This window comes from Ptiloglossa arizonensis, chromosome 10 (genome assembly GCF_051014685.1).
Source record: "Ptiloglossa arizonensis isolate GNS036 chromosome 10, iyPtiAriz1_principal, whole genome shotgun sequence".
Classification (NCBI taxonomy): Eukaryota; Metazoa; Arthropoda; class Insecta; order Hymenoptera; family Colletidae; genus Ptiloglossa; species Ptiloglossa arizonensis.
In genome coordinates, this window is record NC_135057.1 from 15,580,898 (window position 1) to 15,593,277 (window position 12,380).

The following is a 12,380-nucleotide window of genomic DNA, read 5'->3' on the forward strand; positions in this document are numbered from 1 at the left end:
CCTCAATGGTCTTCCCGAAGTCCAGCCTTTAAGTGGTCCAAAATCCAGAGAGCCAAACTAGTAGGAAAAATAATTAGTTAGATCAAGTTTCCAATTGGAAAATTTCACGCAATGTAGTACCTTCTGTTCTAGGCGACTGAATAATAGTTATATTTTCATCGCCGCCGCCTATCTTCCCAATCTTCGAATTGTTATAGTAACCGAAGATATTTTTATTTGTCTGCGCGATACAATAAAATTCTTCCAGATCGGTTGTTCTCGTTAACTTGGCTTCTGATTGCTTCTCGTAGGGTGACACCAGTATCAGACGCCTTTTCGACGATGTTTGCACTGGAACTGGAACGATTCTTTCACAATGTTTATAAAACAACGATACATCGACAATTGTTCACGAATTTAAACGTTTCGGTATTAATCTTACGTAGATCCGCACTTTTCTCTAAACACAATCGCGAAAAAGAAAATCATCCAAAAACACTGTTACCGTTCGTCAATAGGAGAAAATGTATAGGGTGTCTCGACCACTGGTACAAGCACACATAAATATGTAGAGTCATGATATTTACCACTTCCATCGATTTTATCACCTGATGCACCCTTAGATGTGTTTTTCGATTCGTAAGATACTTTTTGCGATAGAGTGGTCAAACTCGTCGAATGGACGATCGATCGATTATTTTTGTCGTACAATGATCGACCAGGGACGTTGGTTTCGCTTTTATTTTCAGCCTGCGCGTAATTATCTCCGCCTTGCGGAAAAGAATCTAAGAACGTTCACATACAGAATAATTAACGGGTCACGAACTCTCCGTTTTATCGGTTCTGTTCCATCGAAACAATTCATTGGGGAGAAAGCAATGTAAATATTAATATTGATCGTAAATGCATCGTAGCGTTTATCCGACGAAGAAAAATGGTTAAAACCTGTTTTCTCTTTCTCGATCGACTTTTCGGGGCTGCAACGTCCGAAACCGGAACACTGTTGCCCGTCGAAACAGTTGGTGTTCTTGAGAGTTTTACCGATTTGTTCCTGATCCAATAACCCGTGCGAGATCGAACCTTCATCCGACACGTTACCGTAACATCTGTACTGTTCCATTGCCTGACGTTCGAGCTCCTACGGTAAAAATGTTCCTTTATTTTCGTTAAAACTTAATCGGGAAGTCTTCTCCGTTTTACGTACGGGAGCGTTTCGTTGGACCGTGTAGTACGCCAATGGGGAACGCGATCGCGATTGTTTCCTCGCGAAACGATCGAATTTTCATTTCTTACGTTTTCTAAAAGCTCAACCGTGCATCGACGCGTGGAAATTTCGTTCGACGAACGCGACCGTGAAATATTTCGCGCGCGATGCTCTTTCTCGAAAAGTTAGCCCCGGTAAGGTCGAACGAATTATCAATCTAAACGATGTACTTGATATTTAAGCGCCAGAGACTCTTCCGATGTTCTGTACTGCTCCATCGCCTGTTGCTCCAACTCGTCGTACCTGGTATCAAATGCGTATCGGCTGGATCTAACGTTGAACTCTCTCTCGAACGTGTACATTCGTAGGATGCGCGCAGTACGTGCATCGAAACGAACTCGCCCCGTGTATTTCGTTCACTCGTACCTTTTCTCGAATACGTTCTCCAGCGTGGCTTGGTTCGCCGCGGTGTTAGCCAAAACATCCCTGTACAGCCTCTTTCTGCTCCTGGTGGCGTTCTTGTCCCTCTCGTTGCTCGATTTCACGTTCGCGGTCTGAACGGAGCTCTTGGCCTCCATTTTCGAGCGTTCCGCGTTCTTCGCGAGGTCTTTCTCCCGTTTGGAATTGGTAGTTCTTCGTTCGTTTCGTCCCTCGAACTTCCGCAGCTCGGTTGTGACCAAACTCTCGGTGGTTGACGATTCTTTCGTTTTCGTTGGCGGGCAACTTTTGTCCAGCCATTGGAGCACCTCCGATTCCGATTTCCCGCCACGATTCTTCGTCTCTAGAACGTAGCTGGACTTTTGCTGGTGGGGTTTCGATTGGCCGCGGTGCGCTTTCATGGCGTTTCTCGTCAACAGTATCAGATTCTTGAAGTCGGCGCCTTGGTTCTTCCTTTTCTGGCTCGCCTCGTGATACAATTCTATCGGGTGCTGATAAACCGGTATCGGTATCGGGCTCGTTTGCAGAAACCTCTCTTGCACCTGTAGCGCACGTTCTCGATCAATAGGTGGGCACACGATGTCCCAGAAAAGCCATACGCGGTGTGATCGTAACCGTATCGATGAAAACGAACGATTATTTAGCACCTGTAGGGGATGATGGGTGATGGTTGTCGCTCGTAACGGTTGCACCGACGTGCACATCGGCGTCGAGGAGCTGCTTGATATTTGTACCTGCGCGGGGGGTGGGATTCTTTGGTACCATTGTTGGTGGGGCCGAATAAACGTTGTCGCGTCTGTGGTCGGCAGCAAAGGTATTCCGGTGCTCTGAAACGATGCACGGTATTCTATGGTCGGCGTTAAAGGGGGAGAACATTTCTAAAAACCAACAGAAGCATTATAGTGTTCTCGCGGTGTCTTTAGAGAAACGATCCTGTATACTATTTGCTCTGTATGGAGCTCGAACCGCACCCTCAGGGATCCACGAAGCTCTCAAAGGTATTTCGGTACTCTAAAACGATGCACGCTATTCTATGATCTAATACAAGCATTATATTGCTCTCGCGGTGTCTCTAGAGAAACGATCCTGTATACTATTCGCTCTGTATAGAGCTCGAACCACACCCTCGAATAACAGAGTAAATCTTCTAAACAAATTCTGTACGTTTCTCGACGGAAAGTAACACGTTCTAGACATCGGTTCGAAAAAAGAAAGATGCAGAGAAGCGTTTCGCAACGGTCCTACCGATCGAACCATTTGCGTTAAGAAACGACCGGTCGTTTACAAGGATCCCCGCGCATATTCTGAACGGTTCGAATCGTTTGTAACACCTTCGATGGTACGATTACGTTCAAACCTGATACAAAGCAACGGTGTTCTCGTGGGTTCTGTTGTAAGGGAACAGCTCGTTCTGGTAGCTCCTTTCGTTCAACGACGGAAAATACCGCATACGATTGTTGTTCTGTTCCTTGGCGCCGCTGAACCGTGTCACCGGCACTTTCGGAAAGAATTCCGGGACTTCCGGGCTGAGAACCGGGGCCAGGTGTTTCCTCGTCGTTCCGTAGGTTTCCGTTCGCGCGGCTTGGTACTCCGTGCGCAGTATCAAAGGTCGATACTGAAACGTGTAGTAGAATTGTTGTTGACGTTCCTTCCCCTGGGAACTCGGTTCGCGCGTATTCACGACGGGCTGTTGCGGCTGATGGCACTGCGAACGCGTTCTATGTTGAGGGAACTGTTGATGGGTGGTGGCCGACTTCCATAAACTCCGTACCGCCTCGCTGGTCACGCGAACGTGCAGCTGCATCTCCATGGAATTCTCGATGGTGTAACGTCGTTGCACGTAACACGCGTCGTACTTTTGACCCGGATTCGACTCTTCGAAGACACCGTTTCCATTAACGAAAGTAAGACACGCATTTAATACAGTGTTACGACGGTAATCGACAATTGCTGAGATTACATTTCGCGTACGGTCAATGACGATCGTTAACCCCTCGATTATCGAAACAATTCTATCGTGTTCGAGAAATTTCATTCTTTTCTTCCATGATCGTTGTTCGTTTTCCATATCGCTTCGAAGTACGCGACTGTACCGTAACTCTTACCCGTGAAACGAATCTTTGAAGATTTAACCCTTTGGATTCGAGAGAGGATCCTCGATCGCCATTTAATTCACTGTACTGTTGGTTGTTCGGAAAATAATTTTCCAAAATGGAGAATATATAATGTAATGAAATGTTTGTACACTCTGAAAGAATCTTATTTCATTTTCACCGAAAAGAACGAAATCACTTTCCCAACAACCCAATATTTTCGATCCGGGAAAACTTCGTGTTAAATGTTCCGTTCCGCGTTAATTTTACGACTCAGAGAATTTTCTCGAGGCGTTGGTTTCCGGTAGCAAAGAACCCTCGAGTGCAAATGGTTAAATCTACGAAGCTCGCATCTTTGATTATTAATCGATTAATAATCGATTACAATTACATCATTCAGCGACGATCTCGCGCAACCGCGAAGCTACGGTTAAGATTCTCGAAATCGTGAAGAACTATCGTGACAAGAACGAGAGGTTAACCGATTCATCGAGCGGTATTACCGATCGGGTTCGTCTCCTTGATAAATCTCGAGTCGTTTCTGGACTCGTTCCCGATTCTCCTCTCGTTTGGACTCAACTTCCGTGTCCTGCGCGGTCTCTGGCCAGATTCCTCCCAACGCGGCTCGCAACCGCGTCCGATCTTCGAGGCGTGTTCGTGGTCCGGTACTCTTATCGTCGAGCTTGGCAAGATCAATTCCCCCGCGCGTATATTAACACCGAGCCGTCCAATAACGCGGGTACTATTCGAGCATTTAGCTAACGTTTACGCTGAGAAGCTAACAGTTCGCGATTCGATCGTGTTCCGCTTCCGGTTAACCAGGCGAAACGTTCCTCCACGTTCGGTAGCATCCACGGCTCGGTGACTTCGGTCCAGGTGAAATTCGACGACAGCGGAACGGACCTCGATTCGTCGTTCGGTTTGTAGACGCTCTCGCGTTCCTCGTTGTACTCGTAATCGCCGTATGCGGCCAAACGCGAGCCCGGGATAACGTCGCGAACGTTCCTCGCACGATAGTTACCATTTTCCTTGTATCGCGCGGTCAGCTTGCAATTCTGCCGGTGGACAAATTTCCCGTGCTTTTTCCACATATCACCACCTTTCGAGACCCGAACGTAAATCTATTCTACGTCTAATTATCGATCGACGATTGACAACAGTCTCGAGATCGGATTCTCGTTTCGACTTTCCAATTTACTAACCGAACGATCCGGTAGGGTGTATATAGGTCGATTGAGAGATTGTGTCTCGAAAAATTTCGACAAACGAAACCGTACGTGTTCTCACGCGGTGTTTTTAACGCGCGAGTTAATCCTCGAAGGTAAAAATAACCGCGGTTTCCGTTATTATTGGACGCTGGGAATTGGAGAGAATTTTTCTAGGGACTGCTTCGACGTTTTCGATAGCGGTTGATCGTCTTCGAGAATAGTGATCGAAGAGTTGGTAAGAAAAGTACGTAGATGAACGCGAAAATAAAGAACGCGGGATGGAGTATCGGTATACTGTTAATTTGGAAACCGATGTAATCGCAAGGTCGTCGAGGCTTTACCTGAACCCACAGAGATCGATTTAACTTTCGAAAAGGATCCCCCGTGTCGAAGGTCCAAGCTTTGTCGGCGATCAGACTTATGTTCTCATAGGCGCTGTTCAAGAGCTCTTCGTCGTACGACGGGAACGAAGATATCATTATCTGAACATGTTAACCGATCAGAAATGTATGTCAGTAATCGATCGAATTGTGTACGAGTTCTCTTCTTCGTTCCTAATTATCTATATGTATTGTTCTCGAAAGATTCGCGAAACGATCATTTGATTGACAGCCTGTCGCTTCGTCGAGACAAAATATGGAATCGATAGGGGAGAATCGAAACACACTCGGAGCAGAGTTCGCCTTTATGCGAATTATTCTACGAACGAAATTTGTATTTCAGACGAGTAAAAAAAACACCGAAGTTTAGAAATTGCAAATATCGTTTCGATGCGTCTTGAGTTGAAAACTCTATTCGATCGAGGTAGGGACAGTGGGGGCAATAGAAATACAAGGATTATTATTTTTTTACAAATGTCTTGTTTATTACAAATACGATCGATGATACAGTAGTACACGCATACTCGTTCACACACTTTGTACAGGTCAGGCGTACAGATATTTACAAGAGACAATTACGCAGTAATTTACAAAATTTTTTACGATCGATTGTAAACAGGTAGTCTACGATAGCACTTCGAGACATCGAAAAATCAGTCTGGTGGTTGCGCTCCGTTCGACGTTCTCGACGTTCCTCGTGAATCGGGGCACGTTCGTCGACAAATGTATCGCGATTTGGAAAGTTTCTCGATAGAAAAAAAAAAAAGAAAAAGAAAAAGAATATCACCGGACGCTACGAGAACGTCGAACGAGCGTTTTGGAGTCGTTGCGACACGACTGCCATGAGGAACGCGAAAGCGCTGGAACGATGCTTAATTTCTTCTTCGTTCGACGATCGCTGATTTATTGCGCGACTGTATCGGGATTATCTGGCACAGAGCGTTAAAGTACTTTATATACAGACGTTGGTAATTAATAATTATTTATAGTTTCCTCGCGATACAGTCGCTCAATAGATTCTCTCGTCAGCGGTGAGTTCGCGAGACGGAACTCGCGGCTGATAACGCGCGAAAGTTAAATGCGACGAGACCGGTCACCGCCTCGTTCCACGATAAATTCGTTAACATTCGATGCGTGGTGTACGTCCGTTAAGATTTATCCCTGTCGCGCGCGCGCGGGAGTCTCGGTTACGATTAGAAAAAGATCGCGGTTTATTTACAAATGCACAATCATTCCGACGCGGTGAATAAATTCGATCCACGGATCGAAGAAAACCTCCGGGATCCTCCTATTATTATGGCAAGACGGGTTAACATTCTCGGGTTCTGCACCGATCTCGATCGGTTGGACCGAAACAGGAAAACGGATTGCTTACGAGTCTAACAACGTCTATGGTTTCGCGTCACGGTCGCTGTACGGACTCGCAATATTAAAGCGCGTGTCCACCAGCGCTCGATACACGCACGGAACAATCTTCTTTTTGGTCTCGCGTTCACGCTGAACACATTTCGTACACTCGTGGTTGTTCTGGCCGCTCAAGGTCGCGCGAGAGCCCACCTCCCACTCCTTTTCATTTCGCGCGAACCGAACACAACCGACGCTCTCTACCGAACGAGGAGACGATCGGATCTCGTGTTCAACTCGAGACCTCCAGCGAACCCAACGAAGCGAGTTCTTCGTTCTGAATACATTTAGTAGACTCGTGGTTGTTCTGGCCGCTCAAGGTCGCGCGAGATGCCGCCTCCCACTATTTTTCATTTCGCGCGAACCGAACACAACCGATGCTGTCTATCTGTTTCATTTCGCGCGAACCGAACACAACCGACGTTGTCCACCGAACGAGGATACGATCGGATCTCGCGTTTGACTCGAGACCTCGAGCAAACCCAACCAAGCGAGTTCTTCGTTTCAAACACCGTTCAAACGTACTCCTCGGACGGTTTGGGTATACTAGCTGGCAGTCTAAGCGTACTCGGTACACGATTGGCACTGTCGGGTAACTCGGCGATGTCGATGAACACGCCGACGAGGCTGTCGAAGTTCAGGCCCCAGTTGAGCAGGTAGTCCCAACTGAGGGCTGTGGTGGTCGTTGAAGGTGACCCGTTGTTCGAGGGTCTGTACAGCCCGCCCATGTGCGTCGATAGATCGTCGTCGGATGCTACCAAGGTGCTCAGCGATCCGCGAAACGAGCTATCGAAGCCATCGTAGTTCACGTTGGGCGGTAGCGGTGGTTTCGTCGTCTGCGAGGACTCGTTGCTACGTTGATTCACTTCCTCGTCGTCTTGTTTCGCGAACGGATGATCGGATCGTTTGTCACCTACCAACGAGGTGTTATCGTACTCCGAGCACGTGAAGCTGTCGTTACCGCTCTCGTCGGTGGTGGACGAGTTTCTGCGCTCGAGCCTCTCGACCGGTGGCGTGTGTCTTCTGTGAAGATGAAGTGGACCGTGAGTGGGTGGTCCCCTGGCCTCGCTGGACGAGCTCACCGCGTCCAACGTCGAGACGAGACTGGACGTTCTCGGTCTGGAATTGAGTCTCTCGATCTCCTCGGCCGTGAGACCCATCGGGCCTGACGACACGTTGTTCACGGAGTTCTCGTTGTTCGATTGGGGTGCCTTACGGCTGGCCGTCGATCCGGACAGTTGACTCATGATCGGTGAATTCAAGCTCCTCTCGCTGTTCGAGTTCAAGGCGTCTTTGCCCACTCCGCCCGATGACGAGGTGGTCGCCAGTAACGCGCTTTGCAACGGTTTACCGCTGATGTCGTGCAACGTCAGTATCCTCGGTTGTTGGGCGGACAGTTCGCTGCTGGGGGACAACCTGGCCAGAGGGGTGCTTTGTAGTAATTTCTGGGTGGGTCCGGTCGGTTGGCTGACGTTCGGTGGCGGCAAGGCCCGCGGTGGAAACGGGCCCGCGTGTCTGTGCTGTTGACCGGTGTGTTTGTGATGGTTCGCGTAGTTGCTGATAGGCGGAGGCGTGGCTTTGTACTTCCGCATACCGTCGCGATAACCCTTGTAATGGTAAACGATATCGATGTCGCTCGGCGCGATGGAGCTCGCGTTCTCCAGATCGTAGTGTTCCGGCATATCGGGCTCGGGATTGTGCTCGTGAGAGTGCAACGATGTCTGAGCGGGCGGAGGTAGAGGAGGATGCTCGTCGCGTATCGGTGGGGACTTGGTCACTTCCCTTTCGATGATGTCCGGTCTCTGGGGCCGGTGTTCGGTGGTCGAGTTGATCTCTCGTTCTTTGTACTTCTTCGAGATCAATTCCGGGCCCATGTGCCCGACACCGCGCAGATCCGACGTGTCGGAGATGTAGGTGTTCTCGTGACGTGACATCAGGTTGTCGTTTCCAGCGCCGACCAACGGGTTCCCGGTCATTATAGCGTTGGTGTTCTTGTTGACCACCGATGGCGCGGACTTCTCCTTGTTCTGTCGTCTCAAACGGAAAACGATGAAACTGACCAGGATCGCGATCAACAGAATCACGAAGAACACTATAACGAGAGTGATCCCGATACTGAGAGGATCGGCGGTGGCTGCGGCGCTGATTCCGATCGGTCCCCTGCATCCGGTGTTCACCTTCCCGTGGTAGATCGCTTCCTTGAAGATCGAACCGGACCCGTTGAACGGCTGGATCTCGTTGTTGATGGTGAAGTTAGCCAAACAACCTTCGAAACTTCTGGCGCCAGCGCTGTGAGCGTAGTACAGGTCTTGGCTAACTCCACCGATCGATAGGACCGACAGATACGGGTCGAGGAAATCGTGGACACCCGCGGAGTCCAGCTCCTCGCCGGTTTGAACACCGTCGATGAACAGTCTCAGACCTCGAAAGTAGGAGTGCAGGGTCAAATTGTGCCAGTGACCGTCCGCCAGTCCTCCCTCGATGTTCGCGGACATGTTCACTGGCGATCCGAGCAGGGACGCGTAGAACAGTTGTCCGTTGCGTAGCTGGAAATCGTTCAACATTTTATATTTCCGATATTTTTTATATTTCCGATACTTTCGATACTTTCGATAGGCGAAAAAGTGCAACGCAATGCAAGCATCCGCTTTCGTTTCTTACCTCCACGGATGTGAAGTGTTTGTTGGTCGCAGCGTACACGAGAATACCGTCAGGTTTAACCGTTCTGAACATCAAGCCTATCGTCTTGAACGGAGACGAGTTAGTTATGAAGCTAGTGTCCTCGTTGACGGCTCGCGTTACACGATTCTTGTGCCAGATCGTCGAGCCCCCGTAAAGGTATTCCAGTAACTGCATTCTCCTGTGTCTCTCTGAAATCTGTACGAAAGTACGTTAAAGATCGTTCGAGCTACCGTTTGGAAACTTTCTATTTTGGAAAATAGTTCAATATTTCATTTACCTTAAATTCGACGTATCCACCCTCGCTCAAAGTGACGGGTTCGAGCGCACCTTCGCAATTGGGCGCGTTGAGTGATCCGCACTGGCAGGTCACTTGGTACCACTTGTCGTAGCACTTGGCGTTGAGCCCGCAAACCGAGACGGTGTCCTTCGCGTCCCTGAGACAAGGATTCTTGTTCGATCTGACGCACGTCGACTTGACACCGCGCAACGCCAAAGGATTGGACAGGTTCAACGCTCTTCCGTTTATGGAGACCGAGTGCACGCATCCGACGAAGTCGTCCGAGTGCACCTGTCCCGGTCTTTCGAGTACCGGGTCCGCGTTTTCGAGCCCGCCCACCAGTAGAGGATTGTTATTGAAATTTAGAGTTCTGTGAAAGAGGAATTCGTCGTCGTTCGATTATTCAAAAATTCGATACGGAGAACTCTGAAACTAGCCTCCAACGAGGAGATTTACTCTTGGGTAATCTCAATGAGTTCAATATCGGGTTGTTCGGAAAGTAATTTTCCAAAATGGAGACTATACAATTTAATAAACCGTTTATATTCTCTAAAAGAATCGTGTTTCATTTTCACCGCTTCATTTTCAAACTTGGTGGTTTGGAATACAAATTGAAATTGAAATATTACGTTTAATCACGAAGTAACTTTCCGAACAACCCAATACGATTCCCTCTCTTAACCCAGGAACATTCTCGTTGCACCCTGGTATCGAAACACGCAAAGATGAAAGATACCAACCCGGTCGGTCCTACGTCGTCCGCGTAACAAGTTCCGTCACCAGGTCTGCAATCGTCGCAAATGTCGCCGTGTTCTCTGCACATGGAGACGCTCAGAGACACCACGCGCCCGTTTCTAGTCGCGGTCACTTTTCTCCATTCCCCATCGGACACCGACTGTTCCGTTTTGATCGTGATCGAGGTGATGGCGCTCCTCGCGCCACCGTACGAGAACACGACTCTCCCGTTCACCAATTCCAGGACCACGAAGTCTGAGCGTCCTCCGGTCTGAGGGGCGTAGTTGTAGAGCAACAGGGCGTCCGGTTTCGTGGTCGCGAACACGATCGTAATGTCGTTCGTGTTCGAGTCCAAAGCAGGGAAAGCCATGTAGGAGAGTTCCTCGAAACCGAACGTGGACCGTTCGCAATGTCTACCGTAACGACCTTCCGGACAGCTGCATCTGTATCTGAACAGTAGAAGATTCCCGTTGACGACTTTGCAAGGAGACTCACTATCGATCGTTCGATCGTGGAAACTTACCCAGGTTTCTCTCCCACGCACAAACCACCGTACAGGCAAGGGTTCGGTCTGCAAGAATCCGTGACCGCCTCGCAGTGGTTCCCTCTGTAACCGGCTCGACACAAGCAGAAGAAACTGAAGCTGTCGGGACTCTTTCTGCACGAACCACCGTTTCGGCACGGATTGCTCGCACAGGCATCTCCTCGTTCCAATTCGCACAGCTTCCCCTCGCGATCGATCGGACAGGTGCATTGGAAATCGTATCCCAATCGTCGACATTGCCCTCCCTGGAAACAAATGAGATTCTAACGTACTGTAGAAGTGGAACGAGAAAGGAAACTCTCGAACGAAAATCCAAGACACGTTAGATATCGACGATTAACCCGTATCAACGCGTACTCACCAAGAGACAGGGATTCGGGGAGCAAGGATCTTGCCTCTTCTCGCATCTTTCGCCCATGAAACCGTCGCGACACTTGCACGTCATCTCGTGCATCATTCTCGGTGAGGTGAGTATCAACGCTTGGCTGTCGGTGATCCTGGCGTCGTCGTAGATGACCAATTTGTCGCTGCAAGTGCCACCGTTCTCGCAAGGTATGTGCTTGCACGGCGAGTAGCCGACGGTGATCGTTGTTCCTTCGAGGAGGGATTGAATTTTGTCACGATTGCGGTTCAGCAATTCGGTCACCTCGTACTTGGTACGGTATCCTGCCGGAGAAGGTCAACGGATGTAGAACGATACAGCTCGGAGGAACGGTTAATGTATGTACAATACGTGGAACATTAATCGAGGAAGGAGTAATTCGAGTTTTACCTTGAGGCGACTCCACTGCCAGATGAATGTTCAAATCGGACGCGTTCTCCCCAAGGCTGAAGATTTTCAGGTTGTCGCCCACGTCGATCTCTTCTTGCAAGACGTCCAACAGAGCTCGATAGTTCTGGCTCAACAGATCCTTCGCGCTCAGTTTCGAGACTTGAAGGGTCACGCTGTTCTCGATCGTGGTGTTCGTAAAGACGAGGAACTCCACGGTGACTTTCGATACAACGTTCGGGTGACGACCGTCGTTTCCGGAAACGCTCAGTGAGTAACCGACCCCTGTAACGGTATCGAGAATCTCTTTGGTACTGTGGTTACAGGACAGGGTGAAAGAGATCGCGTGTTGTCCGGAGAGGATCCGAAGCGTTTGGAACAGACGAGCGAGTAAAGAGCGAAAGAAGAGCGATTGAGATACTAGGAAATTTTCGGAGTGCATGATCGGGCGCATCGAGTGAGAGGGATTGAAAATTAGAACGAAAGGGAACAAACATGTGAGGATATAAGGTGCGAAAGAAACTACTAAATTACTTGATACACCCTTATGTTATAACCATAGCTAATTTGTTGAATAAAATTCCTACAGTACCGAAGTATAAAAGCAGGGGAAACAACGTGCAAGTACACTACTACATTACTCGATACACGTGTATCCTAGAACTGA

General features: G+C 48.9%; 2 protein-coding genes across 2 annotated transcripts in view; both read right to left on the reverse strand.

Annotated features, from left to right (window-relative positions):
• Positions 1–28: 28 nt before the first annotated feature.
• Positions 29–575, reverse strand: LOC143151825 (uncharacterized). The gene is made up of 4 exons (XM_076321267.1): positions 485–575; positions 422–439; positions 121–336; positions 29–57 (listed from the first exon to the last, which is right to left on the reverse strand). The coding sequence occupies exons 1-4, from the start codon at positions 573–575 to the stop codon at positions 29–31; spliced, it is 354 nt and encodes a 117-aa protein (XP_076177382.1).
• Positions 576–5,833: 5,258 nt separating this feature from the next.
• Positions 5,834–12,380, reverse strand: part of Ft (cadherin-related tumor suppressor fat) — a 78,382-nt gene continuing 71,835 nt past the window's right edge. Inside the window, exons 16-22 of the mRNA XM_076321386.1 lie at positions 11,673–11,998; positions 11,306–11,590; positions 10,924–11,189; positions 10,406–10,849; positions 9,666–10,035; positions 9,368–9,583; positions 5,834–9,252 (exon numbers count right to left, since the gene is read on the reverse strand). Coding sequence (XP_076177501.1) covers positions 7,222–9,252; positions 9,368–9,583; positions 9,666–10,035; positions 10,406–10,849; positions 10,924–11,189; positions 11,306–11,590; positions 11,673–11,998 — 3,938 coding nt within the window. The 3' untranslated portion in view covers positions 5,834–7,221. The remainder of the gene's footprint in view (positions 9,253–9,367; positions 9,584–9,665; positions 10,036–10,405; positions 10,850–10,923; positions 11,190–11,305; positions 11,591–11,672; positions 11,999–12,380) is intronic.